Source organism: Apteryx mantelli, chromosome 3, assembly GCF_036417845.1.
Source record: "Apteryx mantelli isolate bAptMan1 chromosome 3, bAptMan1.hap1, whole genome shotgun sequence".
Taxonomy (NCBI): domain Eukaryota; kingdom Metazoa; phylum Chordata; class Aves; order Apterygiformes; family Apterygidae; genus Apteryx; species Apteryx mantelli.
In genome coordinates, this window is record NC_089980.1 from 80,116,541 (window position 1) to 80,137,146 (window position 20,606).

Here is a 20,606-nt window from a genome sequence, read left to right on the forward strand (position 1 = left end):
GTGTAAATTTATAACTCTGTCCCTGTCATTTATATCCTAGAGATTTTAGTGTCTACAATTTCAAGCAATTGCATGGCAAAGTATACAAGTGAGTTTCCAAAGATTTTGTTCTTTTCAGCCTTTTTAGACATATGCACCTACTTCCCCTCTAATAACCACCAAGTCCAATTTTAGATTTCAGAGTTAGAGGTCTCTTATAACAAATGTAATGAAAACAGTCAGCCTGGTACAGAAAAAGATTTAAATTAGTGATTTAATTGACAGACAGAATGCTAGATGAGTTCATCCTTATATGAGATACCAGAGAAACCACATAAGGAAGAAAGGTCATTCATATAACATCTCTTTTACAACAACAGGAAAAATGTCTGAGTTTGTACTTCTGAACACCATGGCATCCATTCCTCCAATGCAGACCTTTCATGGTATTCCTACAGCACCTTACCCAGGAGGAGTTCTGCTCAGCCCCAGAAGAAACTACAGCATTAGGGTGATTCAGGAAAGTCAGCCAACCACAAGACACAAAACTACAGAAAATCAGGCTACAGGTGTTCTGCTACTCACAGGACAACTTGTTATTTTTGCAGCCTCCAAAGAGAACAAGAACCTGCAGAGAAATTCACACCAATACATATATGAAGAATATTTATTGATATTGGTAGTAAAGCAGCTCCTATTGCTAGTAGTGCTGACCCTGAAAAATTCTTCCACCTTCTACTCTGTGCGGGAAGCATAGACTGCTCTCAACCTTCCCTGTAGGGTCTCTTCACACCTTTCAGACACTGGTTATAGATGCACCAAATACAGAAGCATAATAAAATATAAGAACTCATTGGGATGGCTGATATATCTTAAATGAAGCACATGAGTAACTCCTTAAGAATCAAGGAACAAGATAGGTTCTTATTAAGTGCATTTAATCTAGCTATACATTTTGTTTAGCATGCTTAATCTAGCAACTCATTAAAAAAACACACACAATGGTAAGTTGATTCAGATAAATGGTTAGAGCTGCAAGTCACAGAATCCAGTATTTTGCTACACTACTACAGTAGCCAAGCGCCAGATTTCGGCATCTAAAAGCCAGAATTTTAAAATAACACTGCATTTTTACACCTCACCGTGTACATTCAATTCTAGCAATTATGTACTTCACCCAACAAAAAAAATATATCTGAACTTTAGCAATGCAGACATTCATCAGTATGCATGCACAAACACTCCGTTTATACATATAGTTACTGTAATGGAGCATGCAACACAGAGCTTTCCTTGTTGGTTTCAGACTTATTTCTCTGGGAGTGGAAAGAACTTAAGAGGTTTCCAATTTACCTGGAATCAAATAGTTTAAGTTAATTACCCCAAAGACCAACGTATAACTATACATAGTATAGCCCACATCCTATATACTCTACCTATATATCTATACAGTATATATCTCTATATATGCTTATCTATCTATGCATAGTCATAATATCTCTAAAGTTATATATGTAATCTATAACTTTTTACAGGGACTAAAATAGCTATCCAAGGCAAACCTTTCCTGTGAAAAGACAGTCTTTACAGTAGATTTCAATTTGCTGATCTCCAGGTAAAACCCACCTTTTCCTTTAGATTTAGGCTATTTTAAGTAATAGTATTCAAATGACCATAACCCACTTATTAAAATATCAGTTAAGCCATGATTGTTTTATACAACCCCAAAGAACAGCTGGTGCAACATACAGACTTTTTTTAAATTAAACTATCCATATTTCCTGTAAAGTCTATTAAGACCTTGCTAATTCTCATTCACTCTCAGCAGAATCCCAGTCCATGAATGGTTTGCCTTGATTTCAGTTGCACAAAATGCAGAGAACCAGACCACTTGTTGAGAAGCTGCGAACCAGAATCTGGTTAGGTAACATTTCAGGCTGTGTTTTCCCAACAGCTTACTGTAAAATTAACTGAAGTTATTCCTTCTTCTAACTTACAGAATTAGTGAAAATATTTATTACTCACAATTAAGGCCCTATCTGACATACCTGGCATAAAATTTCAAAGTGAAACAATTCCAAATGGCTAAATTATTTTTCCATGTGAAGTGATAAATATATGCCTGCTCAGAATCATTACTGTCAAATTACCAATTGGTTTTATGTGCAGGAAACTAAATGCATTTTAACTGCATGTTCACAAAAGCAAAGACACTAAAATAACCCTACTACAGTAGGATTTTTACACTTGAATATTAAGTTTAACTGATTTCATTGAATTGAGACTCACAGTAATTCTACAGCTGGAAGATACTTGACACTCTCCAGACCAATACATAACGGTGCTTTAATCCTGCTAAATCAAAGTCAAGTTCTATGCAGTTGCATTGCTAAGGCAGCAGCAAAAAGCAGAGCAGCTACAACCAGGACATATTTTAATGTGAAATGGAGCACAATATAGGTCAGCATCAAACAGCTTAAATTCAGACTCTAGTTGCATCAGTACAAGACTTGTTCTCAGCCAGCTAGCCATGCTGAGTTACACAGCTCATCCACTCAGACACAGTACTGTGGTAACATAATTATACTAGTCCTGAGCCTTTAGTCAGTAACTCTTCTTTGGATCACAGGCATATACCAGTTGCTCAGAGTTCATGGGTATTTCTGCACTGTGCTACATTTCAGAGAGTAGCAGAAAAATTCTCCCAGTTACTGCTTCTTCTCTCTAGATGCTGCCATCTCATGCATTTACAATTAGCCTCTCCAGAGCAAGGGGAGCACTGCAAGTCCCTGCTGATGATGGAGCTGTGTCCTCTAAGGGCAGGTTTCTAGGAAGCAGACTATTACCGTCCAGTGCACTCCATGGGATGTCATATGAGCCCACTTACGAGTACTGCTCTCATATGATCCAAAAGCCTTGAATAATCTTTTTCTGCTTCTGGCCAATTTCATGATCCAATAACATAGAGCTAGTTGGTCCAGGAGTGACAGTAAGTTTTGACTTTTGCCTAAACATGCATTGGTTTAGTAAGGAGTCATGGAAGGTTTGGTCAATTTGGGGAGGGAGCTGTACTGTACAAGTAGTTGAAATGTTTTCAAGATTAACACCAAATCTTAATGGATGTTTGTCAGTAGAAGCAAAATAACGTTGGTTTGAGGTTCCAAATGCTCCCCCTTTTCCTGGGCTGGTATATGTGTCCTTTCTCTTGGAGGAACGGCATCAGGCTGCATTCCCTGCTCCTTTTCCTGACTTCTTCCAGGAACACCGAAGATCATGCCATCTCAAGCTGTTGTTAAAACAGAAGACACTGGAATTGCTCTGGTAATTAAACTTGTTCAGATGCACAGCTGGTGTAATTTCAGAATCATACCAATATCCAAATGCGGAATCAGGAATGAACTTTCCACCCATTTAGAATGACAGAAGTTGTTGGGTGTGTAGATGGTTTTTGCTCGTTCTTGTAGCATGGGTGTTGCAAGCTTCCCAACATGAATTATGAGCTTCATCTAATCCTGGATCTCTTCTATCCGCTCCTAGCAGCACAATATTTTAACCTTTGACCTCTTAGTATTGGTCTAAAGTGGCGGCTCTCCAAGGCTTGCTCATGCAGGCCACTGATAGGTGAGACATCAGGATGGGGGTAGAGGGAGCACACATACCACCACCTATTAGCATTAATTTTCTCCTCCTCCATTTGCCCAGATTAAGTTACTCCTGTTTCTCCTGAATTCAATTTCAGTTACTGTGTCTCATGTCCAGCTCTGCTCTTCCACAGAAAAATCACACAAGAAGCATTGAATGAGCAGAAGTGATCCTAGAACCTATTCCAGAAACCTCCTAACCCTCCTGTTCCATGGATAAAGGAGTCCTCATTGCCTATGCCCTTCTCTCCACTTCGTCCTATGCCCTTCTCTCCACTTCGTCCAGGGCAACTCAGTCAAGACTGAGGTCTGGTATGTGCCACAGGACTCCACCTGGAGATGGATACAAAACCAGGTCCACCTCCCTCAATCAGTTTTTCCAGGCAGCCCCTCTTCTGGTGGCCTGAGATCGCTGGGGACAAGATTTGAAGGTCCATATGGTCTCATCCAACCTCACATTCCTAAAACAAGTTACACTAAGAACACATCCATGTGTCACTCATTTCACCTCCACAAAGAGGCAGACTTGTGAGTGTCTGAACCTCTGTTACTCCAAAAGCAAACAAAAAGCCCCATAAAGCACAGGAAAGCATATAGCAGGGTACAAAACAATGCAAAGAGCTGCTTGGTTTACACCATTTTTAGGAGGTCATGGTGCTTGCTGTCATAAATAATTAGATAAAGCATACAGGAAAGATGAAAAGTATAGGATTACCAGAAATTAGGAACTGTTAATCATACAGAAGGATTCAACTTGAAAGGATTAAGCACGCAACTATTTGTATTAGGGTATTTATACAGAAAAAGTAGGGGGTGGATGGCTGGGGGAATACATTTAATGTGATCTTCTAAAAGATTCATATGACAGGATAATGCAACAACTCTACAAGGAGTTACAGTATGCTGAAAAATTCCATGGGCATTTTAGCATTCTCTCCCAAAGTTCATGCTAGTTATGGCTGAGACTGGTAATAGAAGGTTTACAGTCTGCTGTTAAACCTGATTTAACCTTGATCTGTACCATGCATATGTTTGCTACTAGGATTTTTTAATCACACAATGAAGTGATGACAAATTAACTATGTCACTTTGAAGCTTGAGGATCTGTAACTTTGTGAAAAGTTTAAATTAACCAAAGAATATAATGATAAAATCTGACTGCACATTCAGGTGTCTGAAGATCAGCTGCACGAACTCATTTTAATCAGTGTTTTTTATATATTTTCTCCATATTCCTTTCAGGCTCATTTTGTAGAGTATTCCACATCAAGCTAAATCTTGTATGTTGATCTTGTAAAAAAGAAAACACCACTGGCAGTGATGTTTGTTGAATTAACCACAGTGACAACAAAATTAAAGGCAAGAACACCAGATTTTAGGTGCTAAAATTCTCTGGCATTCATTTCAGGGAAATGTATAGATGATGATCCTCTATTCTAACAAAACACTTAAGTAGTGAAGCCCTTTTCTTGCTCTTATTGTCTTTATCATCTGTGTTTTAATTTACAAGAGTTCTCAGCACATCTGTTTCTTGACCAATTAAAAATAGCATATCTAACTTGTTATCTGGTACCCATATCAGTGAGAAAATATTCTAATTAGAAGCACAGTAAGCAATGACATGCTACAGCTTCATTTGCCGTGTCATTATACTATAGCTAACAGCATAGCAAGGTATGCAGGACTATTGTTTCTCATTTAAAATTGGAAAGCACTTGTTCACAAATTTACAGAATCACAGAATCGCTGAGGTTGGAAGGGACCACTGGAGATCATCTAGTCCAACCCCCCTGCTCAAGCAGGGTCACCTAGAGCACATTGCACAGGATCGCGTCCAGGCAGGTTTTGAATATCTCCAGAGAAGGAGACTCCACCACCTCTCGGGGCAACCTGTTCCAGTGCTCTGTCACCCTCACAGTGAAAAAGTTTTTCCTCATGTTCAGATGGAAGCGTCTGTGTTTCAGTTTGTGCCCGTTGCCTCGCGTCCTGTCGCTCGGCACCACTGAAAAGAGTCTGGTCCCATCCTCTCGACACCCTCCCTTCAGATACTTGTACACATTGATAAGATCTCCTCTCAGCCTTCTCTTCTCCAGGCTAAACAGGCCCAGCGCTCTCAGCCTTTCCTCATAAGAGAGATGTTCCAGTCCCCTAATCATCTTTGTAGCCCTTCGCTGGACTTGCTCCAGTAGTGCCACATCCCTCTTGTACTGGGGAGCCCAGAACTGGACGCAGTACTCCAGATGTGGCCTCCCCAGGGCTGAGTAGAGGGGGAGAATCACCTCCCTCGACCTGCTGGCAACACTCTTCCTGATGCACCCCAGGATACCATTGGCCTTCTTGGCCACAAGGGCACATTGCTGCCTCATGCTTAACTTGGTGTCCACCAGCACTCCCAGGTCCTTCTCAGCAGAGCTGCTTTCCAGCAGGTCAACCCCCAACCTCTACTGCTGCATGGGGTTATTCCTCCCCAGGTGCAGGACCCTGCACTTGCCTTTGTTGAACTTCATGAGGTTCCTCTCTGCCCACCTCTCCAGCCTGCCCAGGTCTCTCTGAATGGCAGCACAGCCCTCTGGTGCATCAGCCACTCCTCCCAGTTTTGTATCATCAGCAAACTTGCTGAGGGTGCACTCTGTCCCTTCAGCCAGGTCATTGATGAAGAAGTTGAACAAGACTGGACCCAGTACTGACCCCTGGGGGACACCGCTAGCTACAGGCCTCCAACTAGACTCTGCACCGCGGATCACAACTCTCTGAGCTCTGCCATTCAGCCAATTTAAATTGCAATTAAGTCTAAGTGATGAAATTGTAAGCAGAACAAAGGAACTGCCCAGACATTGCATTACTGTCTTTGATCTTCTCTACAATGTCAGTCTTAATACCAGACACAGAGATGGGGGGGGAGATAGGGGAGAGGAGAAGAGACAAGAGACTAGAAGCTTATACAATAAAAAACTAAACTGATCAGGAAATTTATTAAAAGTTGGAAGATTTTCACTATTTTTTTCCACTTGGAATTTATCCTGGGAGAACTTAAATAAGAAAATATTCTCTCATTTAATCCATTTACTAAACAAACTACCTGAAGGAAGATTTTCCTTTGTCTTTGGTCCTAACCGTGGATGAGACCAAACTGTTCAAGCCTAGCAATTACCGTAGAGCCTGTCTTTCTCCTAAAGGACAGAGGCGAATTGGGTAAAAGTGAGAATAGCAATCACGGCAAATAAATAAATAAATAAATAAATAAATAGAAGTTATTAAAGGTAGGTGCCAAGCTTTAACCTAGGATCTCATCTTCCAAACAAAATCACTGAAACATCCAGCAATGCTTGGTAGGCATATCTTACGCATTTTATCCAAACATATCTAGCTGTCTCTATATGAAATAATAATCCGGCTGGCCCAGAGAAGACAAGGGCGACATTGCTTTCTAATAAGCTGTAGCTATGAAAATACAAAGCAATTGTTGTGAAATGTAACAGTTCAATGACAGCAGATGCTTCTTTCTATTATGTCAATACTGAAAGTAATGACAGTATTGTGCCACTTACTGTGCTTTCTATTGATCATTCTGCACAACTTTCCTTGAGGTCAGGGGTAAGAAAAAGATGCCACAAGTGGAAGGGTTTCATGTCTTTTCTTTCTTTAGGGAGAACAGAAAAAAAAGAGAGAAAAAAAGATGAAGTCACGATGGAATAATGGGGAATGAGAAAGTGGATGACACTGAGTCACAAAAGAGACTTGTTCTCTACAAATAAGGTACTCTAGAAACTGTAACAGACTGTATAAAACAATGAAGGAATAACGCATACATAATCAGACTAGAGAAAGAGAAATGTTGGGGAAGATAAGAGCTATGACATGGAAATGCTGGCAGTCAGAGGTGGAAGTTGTCAGTTAAATTTTTTAAAACCACCCTTACACACTAAAAATACACAAAGGTACATTTTTCTAATCTCAGAATAGACAGGCATCTTGGGTCTTATCCTCAGCTGGTAGATGTGACTGAGATCCCATCAATTGTATAATTGAGCTCACACATCTGCTTCACTGAACCAAAACCAGAGAAACTTAATGGCATAATTTAATAGCCTCTCTCCTAAGAAAGGATGTTTATTGTACTCTTCTAAACCCAGATGCAAAAGAAAATCACTAGATAGAAATCTAACTGCAGTATAATTACACTCACAAGCCTCCTCAACCAACTTCCAACAAAGTATCAGGGCTGCAAGAAGTGATAAAATTACATTTTTTTTAATTATAAAAGAAACTCTTCAAGTAACTGCAATATGTATCCTTTAGGTCACAAAAAAAATAAGTAAAAACAAGATATTTAGAAGTCTAATTTAAAAATGAGCAAAATCTTGCTGTGGCCAGTAAGTTGCTTTCTTTTTCTCTAACCAGTCTATCTCAGCACCATAAAGCAGAAGTGTCACCTTGCCTCCTGCAAATGCACTCTCACTTCTGATCTTGTAAACTTACTAGGGAAAATGCACAACAAGCAGTTATAACTAGGCACATGACAGATTCTTTATTCTCTTCAGCTAAATGTCGTAATTCTTATTGCTTTTATACAGGTTAAATATTTTAGCACCATAACATGTACTAAAATACAGATTTAGGAATGATGAAATGAGAAGGAATAAATTATATCCCCCTACATCTGCTCAACCTTTCACACTGGGAGAGTAAAGATTACAGCTTTTAAGGACCAGGGCTGTCTTTCTGTATACTGCTTGGCACAACAGGTCCATGATCTGTGACTAAGGCTTGCAGGCAGCATCACAATTTCACAATTATAAATTAATAACAACGATTCACCCACTAAGTGGAATGTAGGCACGGTTGCTCTCCCCAGAGACTTTTTAAGGGTTGGTGTTAAACCATGTAAGAGTGAACAGTCACTGCGAAGAGGCAGTGAATCAACTCACTCCACAGTACAGGCAGGTCTTGCCCCCTGCCCCTTTTTCTTGCCCTAGTACACCTTTGTCCCTAAAGGGGATTATATGACGGTGCAGACTTCTGTCAGGCTTCTCTAAAGGAACTTCACCTAGTCCTTGATATATCTAACTGCAGGACAATTGCATCCCCATTTAAAAGCTAGCAACAAAAAATATATTAATTTATCTTTATATTATTTTTAAACCTATTCATTTTATCAGGGAGGAAGTCCATGTATTCCCTTTCACAGTCCTTATATTTAAAATAACTTTATTTGTTAAAGTAAACACTGTAAATATATTGAAAAACAGCTTTAATTTTGTGCCATCTTGCTTCCTGCAAACGCACTCCCTTACACAGTGAGACAGCCATTCCCATGGGAGGTTTATCTGATAAACTTAGTGTAACACTGCAATTTTCTGGACAGGTTGCACAAAATACTTGTCAATCAGTACAGCAGTGCATATCCAGGCATGTTCAACACAAAGTTTCATTAGTCTTTTCATTTTTTTAAGCAGCACCTTGAACCACGAAATGAGATACTTATTATTCTGCTTTTAGTCCTAAACTCCATGTTAAGGCTTTCACAGTTCTTGGCATCATTAATTTTGCATTTATGCCCACTCAGTGTTTTGTGCCATGTTATTACAAAGCAATGTGTTTGCTTAGTGAGGTTGTGGGTGGAGGCATCTGGGGTTTAGGGTTCTGGATATCTGTGAAGTTCCCATATAAACAGGTTTCTCAGCCTCTCCAGTTGGGTAGGGTTTCAAGAGGATACACGCCTCTCCAGTCAGAATGAGACATATTCCAGGATGAGAGGCTTTTTATTGGATCAGGATACAGAGACAGGCACACACTGGGCAGTCTCAATGCCATCTTTGAGGTCCCCGATTTACCCTCAAGTATTGGCCAAAATGCCAGCCATCACAGACAGGGCATGATTTTTCCTCTTTCAAGATCAACAGGAAAAGATAACCCCTGAACCAAAGAGGGTCAAAATTGCTTTAGATCACACTTAGTGATAAGAATATCACTCAAATGTCTGCCCTAATCCATACTGATCACCCAGCCTGGTATCATGCCTATCATAATTTCTCCCAAGCCACCTTAAGAGGTTTTTAAAAGGGAACACAAGACAGTTCTCTATTCCTCATCCTTCTGCTACCTCATTTGAGAAGACTTTTCTGCAGACATTGTTGCAGAATGGACACATTTCTGAAATACACTAGTAATCCAATGCTTGTATCTGATAATATCTTCCATTCATGCCTTCATCCCTTCTCAACCTAATTGTTAAAATCTTACTCTCCATTAGCTCTCCTCAGTCTTTGATTCCCTTTTGCAGCACTTAACTATGACTACACTACTACTTACCATTTGCCTTTCAGGACATACTCACTCTCCATATTTCAGTGCAGACTCAGACACGACTGATGTTTTTGTTCTGGATCTAGTTCTAAATCTAGTTCCTGCCTTTGAATCTCTTTGGAAAGGCTACAAACTGTTATCATTAGATATTCTTCCTTATTCTTTGTGCTTAATATGAACTTTATTGATATTGCTCATTATCTAGAACAGCTTTCCTGTACTTCTCTAGTTTTTATTATTTTGAAGCAATTTAAAACCACAGGCAGGAGACATTTTTCTCTCTACCTGTAGTATCTCACTTCCAGTATCCTGACAGTATCTGTTATTTAACCCTGCAAAGACCTTATTTAAATCTTCAAACAGCATCGTGATTCCGTTTATATCAATGACATGATTCAGTAGTCCTTTTTTTCCCATAGGTCCAGCTATTCAAGTGATTGTTTCTTCTTCACCATCATCTTTTCTTTGTCATCAAAGTTTCTCCATCATCTGATCCGTAACATGATTGCAGGATTTACATCTGCAAGACCACTTGGCTTCACTGGTTCTTTAGTCTTCTCACATGCATATAATAGTCTATAACACTGGTTAGATAGTTTAATTACATGGCAAACATCATTCTCCCTGATTATGACTTTGATTCCTTCCTCCCACAATAATAAGTTAATAGCTGCCATCTGCCTATTAAAATACTTCGAGCAGAAGATAATCTTCTGTTCCTGGTATAATTGCCCTTCTAACTCTGTAACATATATACATTTTACTCATCTCTAAGGAAAATCTGATTGTGTTTAAATACAACTACCTCTGATCACTTTTTAATGAAAATTTAGCAGGCAGCAACCCAGTACAGAAAGAGCATAGAGCAGTCGAAGCCTTCAGAAGACATTCTAGTTAAACACATTTGCTTCAAGTAATTCTCTAAAAATTTACAGGCTTTTCCTAGAGTGACCTGTCTGAGATCTACTCAGTGGTGTTAAGAAGATTTTAATTAAAATGTGAAACATAAAAGAGGAATTAGATAAGCACCTAAAATATCTGAGCCAACATCAGCATGACAAGTTATTTCCAAATTCACCCAAAGCACAATGAATACAATTATTCCAAGGAAGTTACGCAAAGGTATTTTAAAACTCCAAGATGGTTATCAGCAGCTTTCTTGCAACTGCAGATAGGCACTACTTTAGTTTCACACAGGTGACAAGGCAATTTCCTTGAACAGATGAGCATAGGAACCTGCCTTTTTACTGAACAAGCAAGCATGGAAAGCATCAGCTCCCTTCACTGACCATTTACAAACAATTACAGAAGATATTTCCATACAGCCTTTTAATGCTACACCATAGGTACTGTTTACCCTGCTTTTCATACTTATGATTTATAGATTAGTTAACTGGCAGTTATTACTTGCAACTTCGAAGTGTGGCACAGGTACTACAGAAAGACAACTGTATTTGGATAGCTAAAGAGGGATGGTGTTTTACAAATCAAAGCAAAGTCCAGACAGAAATGAGGCTGTACAAATGGAAAATAAAAGCAGAAAGGATGGGTCTCAAAAGAGGAAGAAATAGTTTGGGCAGGATCTGGTCCATTGGGGCCTGGGAAAGCAAATAATAACTGCACTTATCAGCCAACAAAAGTAGACCTTTCAGCAAGAAAGACATTAAAATAAACTAAAACTGCACTGCCTGCTACAAAAACATTCTGTGCAGACACTTCACTGGGCAAACCAACGCTATATCTATGGACAATTTTTGCTTGCATGAATATCAGAAAAGTTTTCAGAGTGTAATTTTATATCTCTCTCTGCCAAAGCACTACAAGAGCCCCTAGTTCCTGTGTTACACTGAATGCTGAATCTTGGGCTTGTGTTTTGAATAATCTGTTGTTGTTATAAGTACTTAGAACTATTATCTTACAAAAACGTTAAAAGTCCAGTTTTGCCTCTAGAACAGCAAAGCTGAAAACTGACTGCTTTCCAATATGCATTTTAAGTACTCTCAATGCTTTAAAGTACTTTACTGACAAAGTTCTTGGTAGACACCAAGAATATCTGCATGCTCAGGTAAAACAGTGGTGATAGCAAGACAACTGTTAAAAAAAAAAAAAAAGAAAAACCCTCTCAATCCCATAAAAACCAGCAACAACAGAAGCAAGCATTTTTCCTGACAGCCTTCATTGCTGCAGAAGGATCCAACTGCTCAAGGCATAGTGTTACCTTCTCTTTTTTGGAAGTGACAAAAGCCATTAGAACTACTTCTGATCTTTTTACCCACTACCTGCTTATCTGAGCTTCCTGGATTCTTCTTCAGTGGCTAAAACACAAAATTGCATAAGAATAAAATTGCATAAAAATTGCATAAGAATTGTCCATTAGTTGGATAACAGACTGAGTGAGAGAAGCTATTCTATCTGGTCACAGGATACACACATGTAACCATGTTTTTCTCTTATTTCTGTAAAACTTGCTTTATAAATTTTACTGCTGTGTCATTTGGATGTTGTAACTAAACACTTCATGATCTGTCTTTTGGCAGCAAAGATGAAGCATCTTTCAGCAACCAGCCTTAAGGTAAGAAAACTCCCTGACAGATAAAATGAGAGAATACAAAAACCCCGAGTGCTTTATGTGACTGTATGCAGTGGGAACTTTCTGGTTTCCTTAATATGAATGGGATCCAATAGTGAATCCCTCATATTAGCATGTCATTAATACAAACACAACACCTTTTTACTGGAGTAACTGAAAAAAATCAAAAAGTCCAAGAAATCTTGTACAGCAGTAATTTACAAGAACAGCCTTTTAGAAGCATTTCTGATTATCCAAAAAGTTTAAGCCCTATAAACATGGCAAAGCTAAAATATGACCAGCAGGACAAGGAGAATGAGAGACCCAGTTATAAGACCTTTATCGCCATGACAAAGACTGTACTCAAGACAGTATCGCTTCACAGATGTCCAATTCTTTGCACTTGTTCTGCACTTTCAGATAATATCTGCAAAAAGATCCCCAATACTAACATTCTACTTTGTTTAAAAAAAAAAAAAAAAAAAGGGAGACGGGGAATGAGACTGGACACAAGAAAAAGAAAAGACGATTTAGTGATAAAGTGCAGCCAGCACAAACACTTGATAACCAAATGTGTCTTTTACAACTCTCCACCTGTGACACTTAAGCACACCATGGATGCAGAAGTGTAAAAATGATAGTTAGCTATTATACCATGATTTTGATCCATGGACCTCAAAGATGGCTAAGCAGCATTACCTCTGTCCTAGAGATCAAGCAAATCAATGACCATGCCCAAGGTTTTAGAGAAAGTCAATGTCACATCTGACACTCGAATCCAGATTTTTTCGTCCCCTTTCAACCTTTCCAGTATGCAATGGTTTAGAGAAGGCTGCAGCAAAAATGCCCATTTCAGAGAGCAGCAGAATGACTACAAAAGAATAGGCTACTTTTAAAAAATTTGGCATTGTGACTCTGCATTTCTATGGGATCCAAATAAAATCAGATAAAAGTAACCTGCCCAGGTCTACTGCTTATTATCCCAAGGTATTTCTGATTAGTAAGAAAGATCTTATTTTACCCTTAAAACACCTTCTGAAACTGAAGGCTGACTATAGTTTTTCTAAACCCAAATTCCTGGATTATCCTCAAACAAGCTACTAAACAACATCTAAATTCCTAAATACAGTCATGTAGAATGTATTTCAATCACTTTGCAATCTTCTACCAAGCTTGTACCACATCATCAACCTTCAAGCAGCACATGGCCTATAAGCAAAGCTCCACACATTTCTGTACTGGACTGAGCAAGGCAGCGAGGCACATCAGAAGGGTATTGGCAGACTAATCTTTCCACTAATATGTTTGAGAACACTGACAGAGAGCAGACTATACTTGTGATGCCTCAGAGTAGGACCCCTACATCAACAGTCCAATGAAAATAATAAGATATGGGAGAAAAAATTAGAGCAAGAATTTAAAAACATGTTTTGGGAGCTGGTTCATTTGTTTTTGCATGTTCTTCGTATCTTCATCACTAAAACTGGAAAAGTTGCAATGTCTCATAAAACCACCCCTAGATTTTAGAATAGGTATCTCTTTACATCTGTTTTCCAAATCTCACTGCATTAGTCTCAGCTCTCTCATGTAGCAGTGAAACCACTCAAATTTCCTCAGTCTCAGGAAACTGAATTTCTTCCTGTGACAAGCATCTTAAAGCTGAAAGCAGCACAGGTTCAAAAGGGTAAAATAAAAGCACCACATTTGCTTTCAGACACTTATTTGCTTAAAATCTGATAATATTACTGATAACTTATTCCATGCATACATTTTCCCTCCATTTAGTATAATTGCTCTTTTATCATTCATCCTTTTTATCTCAAGCTCTGGGCACTTTTGTTAAATATTTAAGAATTCTATCATAAATTAAAACCCTACCATTTTCATTTGACCTCATCTTCACATGATCTTATTAACACAGCACCCGAGACTTCCAGCATGCAGTAAAATATGCAAGCTATCACTGGCTGGTTCAGTTATCCCAGTAGCCTCCTGACCCTTTGCAAAGCCCTCTCCTGCTTTCTTCCATAGCTGGGTAATGATGAGCTCCAAAAGGCAGTTAGCAGACAGCACAAGCACCTGGTTAACAGAGTTGATCCTGAAGCGTTCAAAGCACCTATGCCCAGGCATTTTCCTTTTAAAGATATGCTGGGGAATGTAAATGAACCTCTAGCAATGAAAGGAACCAGCAGCCAGTGCCAGGTGAGGAAGCTAAGGTTCGCCTCATCCTTCCCTTTTTCTCACATGTACGAACACAGACAAACCTGTGCACTGAAGGACTTGTAATCGAGTTGAGGGCTTCTTTTCCTCACAGAACAATTTCACTAAATCAGCCCCAGGCCGCTAGTCTGACTCAGTACTTAGTGGGGTGGTGAACACAGCACAAAATGGTAAGGTAATGCTCCTCGATATAGCTACCAATCCCAAAGATGGGGTACGGGAAGCTGCAGCCCTCTCCAGTAAGGCTATTTCCTTAGTGTGGCAGACACAGCACTGCTGCTGCAGTGAAGCAACCTCTCCATGTGCTCCCTATCCCACCTTCCCACTGTGAGAGTATCCATCCAGGTTCCTATCTTTCTTACTAACCACAGTTACTGAGGAGGAGGGAGAGAGAACGCTGACCGAGCTGACAATACCTATTTTTTAGGGTCCTATCCACCTAACCACAAATAACACAAGACCTCCTTACCACCACCTCCCACCACAGGAGACTTCAGGCATCAGACTACGAGATGGGGGGTCAGGGAAAGGGCCACAGGGCTAGCGGTGTGATTTCTAATGGCCATCCTCTGATCATAAGCCCCAGCGAGATGGCACATGCCTAGTTGCAGCTTCTTCAGCTCTGTAGCCCCCATGCCAAATGCAGCTGGCCAGAGGATCACAAGTGAAGCAGGTCAGCTGCTTCTGACCCTTGAGGTCATACAGCAGAGGAAGGCAGTGCAGTGCTGCAGGCCTGTGAGACACTGGTCTACATGAGGAGGTGTATAAGATGTGAACTAACTACATCTCTCACTACCACACTTGACAGGGGTATGCACAGCCACAGTAAGCAAAATGGCCACAATGCACAACTACTAGCAGAGGCTGCAGAGGAGCTGTAAGAAATAGCTGTAAGGAGGAATTGCTAGGACAGCGAGATCCTAAAAAAACTCTGTCAAAGACTCAGAAGTGTAAGAAGCTGGTCGAGTATAGGCAAATAGAGGGGACTTCTGTGGTGGGAAAGAAATATAGACATGGCAGAATTGACAGAAAGTCAGGATGAAATTGAAAAAGCAATTCAGTTGTAGTTTTCTACCTCCTTTCCCTGGAGCTAGTATTTTTCTTCCTTGTCATTTGTTCCTAGTTTGTTTGCACCCTTCAAATACTTCAAATTAGGTCTCATCATCTGACAAGGTTCCTCCAAAGATGTAACGCCCGCCAATGCAAAAGGTATTGGGTAGGCAGAAGGACAAAGAGCAGAAAGCTGCACATCAAAGCTTCATCAAGGGAAGAAACAAGACAGGATACGACAGGGAAAGAAGGAGGTACGATTATGGCTGAAACTAGAAAAAGAATGGGTAAGTATTGCAAAAGGAGAGAAATGGATTAAGAACAAAGTTCTAATGTTAAGAATCATATGGGATTCTCAGATGAAAGACAAATACATCCACAGTATTGTCACTGCTAGAGGATATTTAAGGTTTTAAGCTAGTAGCAGAACTGTGCAGGAGAAAGTTAATCTGTGCCTCGATCCAGAGTGAGTATCAGGACAGGAAAATACACAGTCCGGAGTTTCTCTTCTTGCAGGCAGAAACACTGTGTTTCCAAAATGTTTCACTTTAGAAATGACTGATAGTCATAGGAAGAAAACAAATATGTTCTTATGAAATTTTTTAGCACTTGGCCTAAGTACAGCTGAATGGTATGTTCCCAGGACCCACTATATGATCATTCAGAGGAAAATGTAATGAAAGATAAAAGCAGTCAGAGACTTAAAGGTTACAACTTAGGTAAAGTACAATTTATAATGTTTATTACACATATGAATTTGTCTACATGGAACATACAGTTATTTCTTTACAAAAGAATTTTAACATTAATTACTATTATTTTCCATCTGGAAGTCTGCCTCGTCTAGTTAGCATTGAATGCCACAAGAACATATTTAAGTATAATAATAATTCCATTTCAGCCCATGAAATCTTTGTACTGCTTCAAGTTAAATATCAGAGCATTTAACTGGCCCAGTCTTTGGGACATGGACAGATGTATGCATACAGTGCCTTGCACACAGAATTCCTGATGTTAGCTAAGGCCTCTAGGCAGTACCATGATGCAAATAATTACACATAATAACTTTTTTTTTTTACAGTCACAGAAAGATTTATAAAGCTGATTCATGCTGCTCTGTAAAGATGCTGACAAAATTATTTTCCTGCTCTGAAGAAATCTACATTTTATATTTGCATGCGTGTATTTCTTGAACATACAATTGATCTACTAAGGCATAGCATCCCTTCAGGACAATATAAAATGGCACAAAAAACATAATTATGTCAAAAAGTCCTTTTGAAGAAAATCTTCAAAGTGTTAAATAATGAGAAACTTGACAGTGCTTTCAAATTTATAGCTTTTACCTTCTCTTTTCAATGGGAATGCAATCCTCCAGCAGAGCACACTGGAACAAACTATTCAGGATTTATTTCTCTGTAGGCATCTAAAGGTTCCTTAGAAGCAATTCATAAACTCATTAAAATGTATACACGTTTCTCCTGCTGCTTAAGCAGATACTTGAATTCAACAGATTTTTTTTTCAAAGCAAATTGCTACTGTTTTGTTAGTAACCTTCTATAACTATGTTCTACAAATTACATAGTGGGATTGAAAAATTCAGATTTCTGGCCAGTGTTTAAATGTACTTAATTGAATCCAACTGCACTAGAGACATTCAGGTTCAATTCTTTTTGCCAGCAAGGCTCCCTAACTGCAGTAGCAGGCACTGAATTAAGTCTAGAAGGAGAGAGGGACATTTTGGAACACAAGTTTCCTGATATGCAAATACCACAATGCTTTTAGCTTGCACTGCTAGTGCATTAAAAGAAATATTTTTTTTAAGAAATGACAGACTGTTCTGAGGAACTTTAGAGACAAAACACACAGATGAGAAATAGAAGAAAAAAAAGACTTATGAAATGAGCATAGCCTTGAAGAGTCTCATTATTTGCCTGTCAACTAGGTATGATAAGTTTAAGATTACAAACAAAGAAAAAGAAAGAAAGAAAAAAAAGCTCCTGCATTGGATGCAGGAAAAAGATGGGCTAAGAATCCCTAATGAGATAAAACTAATGCAATACAAAACACTCTCATTAGCCAACAGACACGCATACAGATGAAGAATGTATTAAAGAAAACCTTTCTATGGCAATAATAGCACTAGGAAGACTCAGTAAAAAGTTGCTGACCAAAATATAGATTAGCAAAACACATTACCGGCTGTATTTAACATATACTAAGAGTGTATTCACCTTACTAATCAGGGAGAGGAAAGAATTCACATTAACATATACCATTATCTCACTAATTAGAATCAGACACTGTTTTCCATCAATTCTACAGAACAAGAAACGACCAAATCCTTTATCATGTGCACTTATTTAAAGAACAGGAGCTTCACTGTAGTTATCTGTACAGATGTATTTTGGAAATCAGTTTAAATACCAGCCTCATGCTATAAGCTCAGTGTTGACTTAAAAAAAAAAAAAAAAAAAAAAAACCCAGAACTCAGCCATAAATCCATTTATTTTGTCAGTCAGCTTGAGCCATGTATCCATTAGGATAGCATATACAGCATGCTTTTGCTAGAGAGGCTTTCTCCTTCATGAGCATGATTAACTCAAATTCCCCACTGCATGCCTTTACATACCACAGTATTTGCAATCAACACTTGGTTCTTTTATGTATATTTTTAATACAGTTTTTACCTATTCGTAAAGGCTGTTCTGTCACTTAATTTCAATAAGCATATGCTTCCTGCCTACTTCTATTTATTTTACAGATGACCGAATATTTTCTAAACATTCTGCTTTCAAAGAAATAGTTTTACTGTCTACTTCACAGCTTTGGCTTACGGACAGGCAGAATGAAATCAAAAGGTTCTTCAGCTCTCAGAAAAGAAAAGCGATAGCTTAAAGGTGAGTGAGATCTGTGTATGCTGAACACCTCATGTTGACCCAAAAGTCATCTAAACCTTGCATGAAAAGTTTTTTCTGTTCTTTGGCAGGTCAATTAATTTTACCCAGCGAGAGCTGAACGGCTTCGGTATGTGGTGAGCGAACACTGGCACGCAATTGATTAAAAAAAAAAAAAAATTAGTCGTAACAGTTGCAATGTAAGACGTGAAGAAGTTCGCTTCGGCTAAGGAAAGCCGCGTTCGCAAAACTGCAACAATGCTTTAACATGTCCACTTTTAAAGCGAGCAGCGGAGCGGAGCACTGCGGGCCGGGTCACGCCGCGGCCGCGGACCCCAGCGCGGCGGCGGGGGCAGCTCCGCGCGGCGGCGCCGGGCGGCTCGGGGCACCGCGGGCTGCGCCCTGCGCCGCGACCCCGCCGCACGTCCGGTCCGGTCCGGCCCGGCCCGGCCCGGCCCGGGGCCGGCAGCTCCCGCCGCCGCCGCGGCCCCGGTGCGGGGCGCCCCCAGCGCGAAGTGGCAGCGTCCTGCGCGCGTCCCCCCGCCCCGCCCCGCCCCGCCCCGCCCCGCCACGGGGCTTCGTCCCGCCGAGACTCACCCTGTGCCTGCGCCTCCATGGCGCGGCGGTGCGCGGAGCCGCCGCTGCCACCGCTGCCCCGCGCGGAGCAACGGCTCTGGCGCCGCTGGCAGCCGGCGCGCGGCGCCCCCGCCCTCCCCCGCCGCGGCGGCCGCCCGAGCGGGGCCGGCGGCGCCCCCTGCCGGCCAGGCCCGGCGGCGCCCGCACCGCCCGCGCCGTCCGCGGGCCCCGGGGGGGAGTCGGGACCCGGCGACGACCCCGGGAGCAGCGTGACCGCAGGGAAAAGCCCCTCGGGGGCAGAGACCCCCCTCCAGCTCCTGGCGCGCCCCGGGGCGGGACGCAGGTCCCCGGGCCTGCATGTTAACGCTAAAAGAGACATTTTTAATCAGCAGGTCCGACTTCTGTGAAGTGACTGCCACCATGGCCTCCAGGGACAGGAACAAGCTACCAAGGAGACGCCAGACAGATGGCCTCCCTTCCAGCGCCTTTGCCCCATCCTCTGCTTCTCCTGCTGCTTCTGAATCTCCCGCCCGGCGGCCAGGGACAGCGTTTTATTTCCGAATGTGGCAATCTAATCATAAAGTTAGCGCCAGACGCAGAGGTGAACTACCGCAGCTATTGGTGTGAGAGCCCAAGGCCTCAAAGGCCCCACGTCCCCCCAGAGACGCCCCAGAGGGCGAGCGTGGGGTGCTGGGACTGGGCATGCAGCCCCCTCGCGCCCGCAGTCCCCTCGCGCCTGTGGCCCCCTCGCACCCATGGCCCCCTCGCGCCCGCGGCCCCCTCGTGCCTGTGGCCCCCTCGTGCCTGTGGCCCCCTCGCACCCATGGCCCCCTCGCGCCCGCAGTCCCCTCGTGCCTGTGGCCCCCTCGCACCCATGGCCCTCTCGCGCCCGCAGCCCCCTCGTGCCTGTGGCCCCCTCGCACCCATGGCCCTCTCGCGCCCGCAGCCCCCTCGTGCCTGTGGCCCCCTCGCACCCATGACCCTCTCACGCCCGTGGCCCCCTCGTGCCTGTGGCCCCCTCGCACCCATGGCCCCCTCGCGCCCGCGGTCCCCTCGTGCCTGTGGCCCCCTCGCACCCATGGCCCCCTCGCGCCCGCGGCCCCCTCGTGCCTGTGGCCCCCTCGCACCCATGGCCCCCTCGCGCCCGCGGCCCCCTCGTGCCATGGCTCCCTCACGCCCACGGCCGGCGGCAGCTGGGGTAATGTTATGTGAAAGTGGCAATGCGTAGTTCGCAGAGCAGTGCAGGTTTACTCTGCGTTTTGCTAAAGCCAACATAATTTCCACACTTGGTTACCACTAAGTCATCACTAAGTTGCCATACTAAGCTAACTTTATTTGCAGAAGGGGCCAGAATAGTTATTTTACCAA

The 20,606-nt window shown here is 41.8% G+C and overlaps 1 protein-coding gene across 2 annotated transcripts in view; it reads right to left on the bottom strand.

The window, feature by feature from the left end:
- TPD52L1 (TPD52 like 1) overlaps nucleotides 1–19,349 on the bottom strand; it is a 67,848-nt gene extending 48,499 nt beyond the window's left edge. The window contains exon 1 of one of the 2 annotated variants that reach the window (XM_067293774.1): nucleotides 19,260–19,349. In XM_067293774.1, the coding sequence (XP_067149875.1) occupies nucleotides 19,260–19,278 (19 nt within the window). In that variant the 5' untranslated portion in view covers nucleotides 19,279–19,349. Of the gene's footprint in view, nucleotides 1–7,168; nucleotides 7,226–19,259 lie in introns of those variants that run through there. The other variant, XM_067293775.1, reaches the window with a different exon arrangement.
- Nucleotides 19,350–20,606: the final 1,257 nt, after the last annotated feature.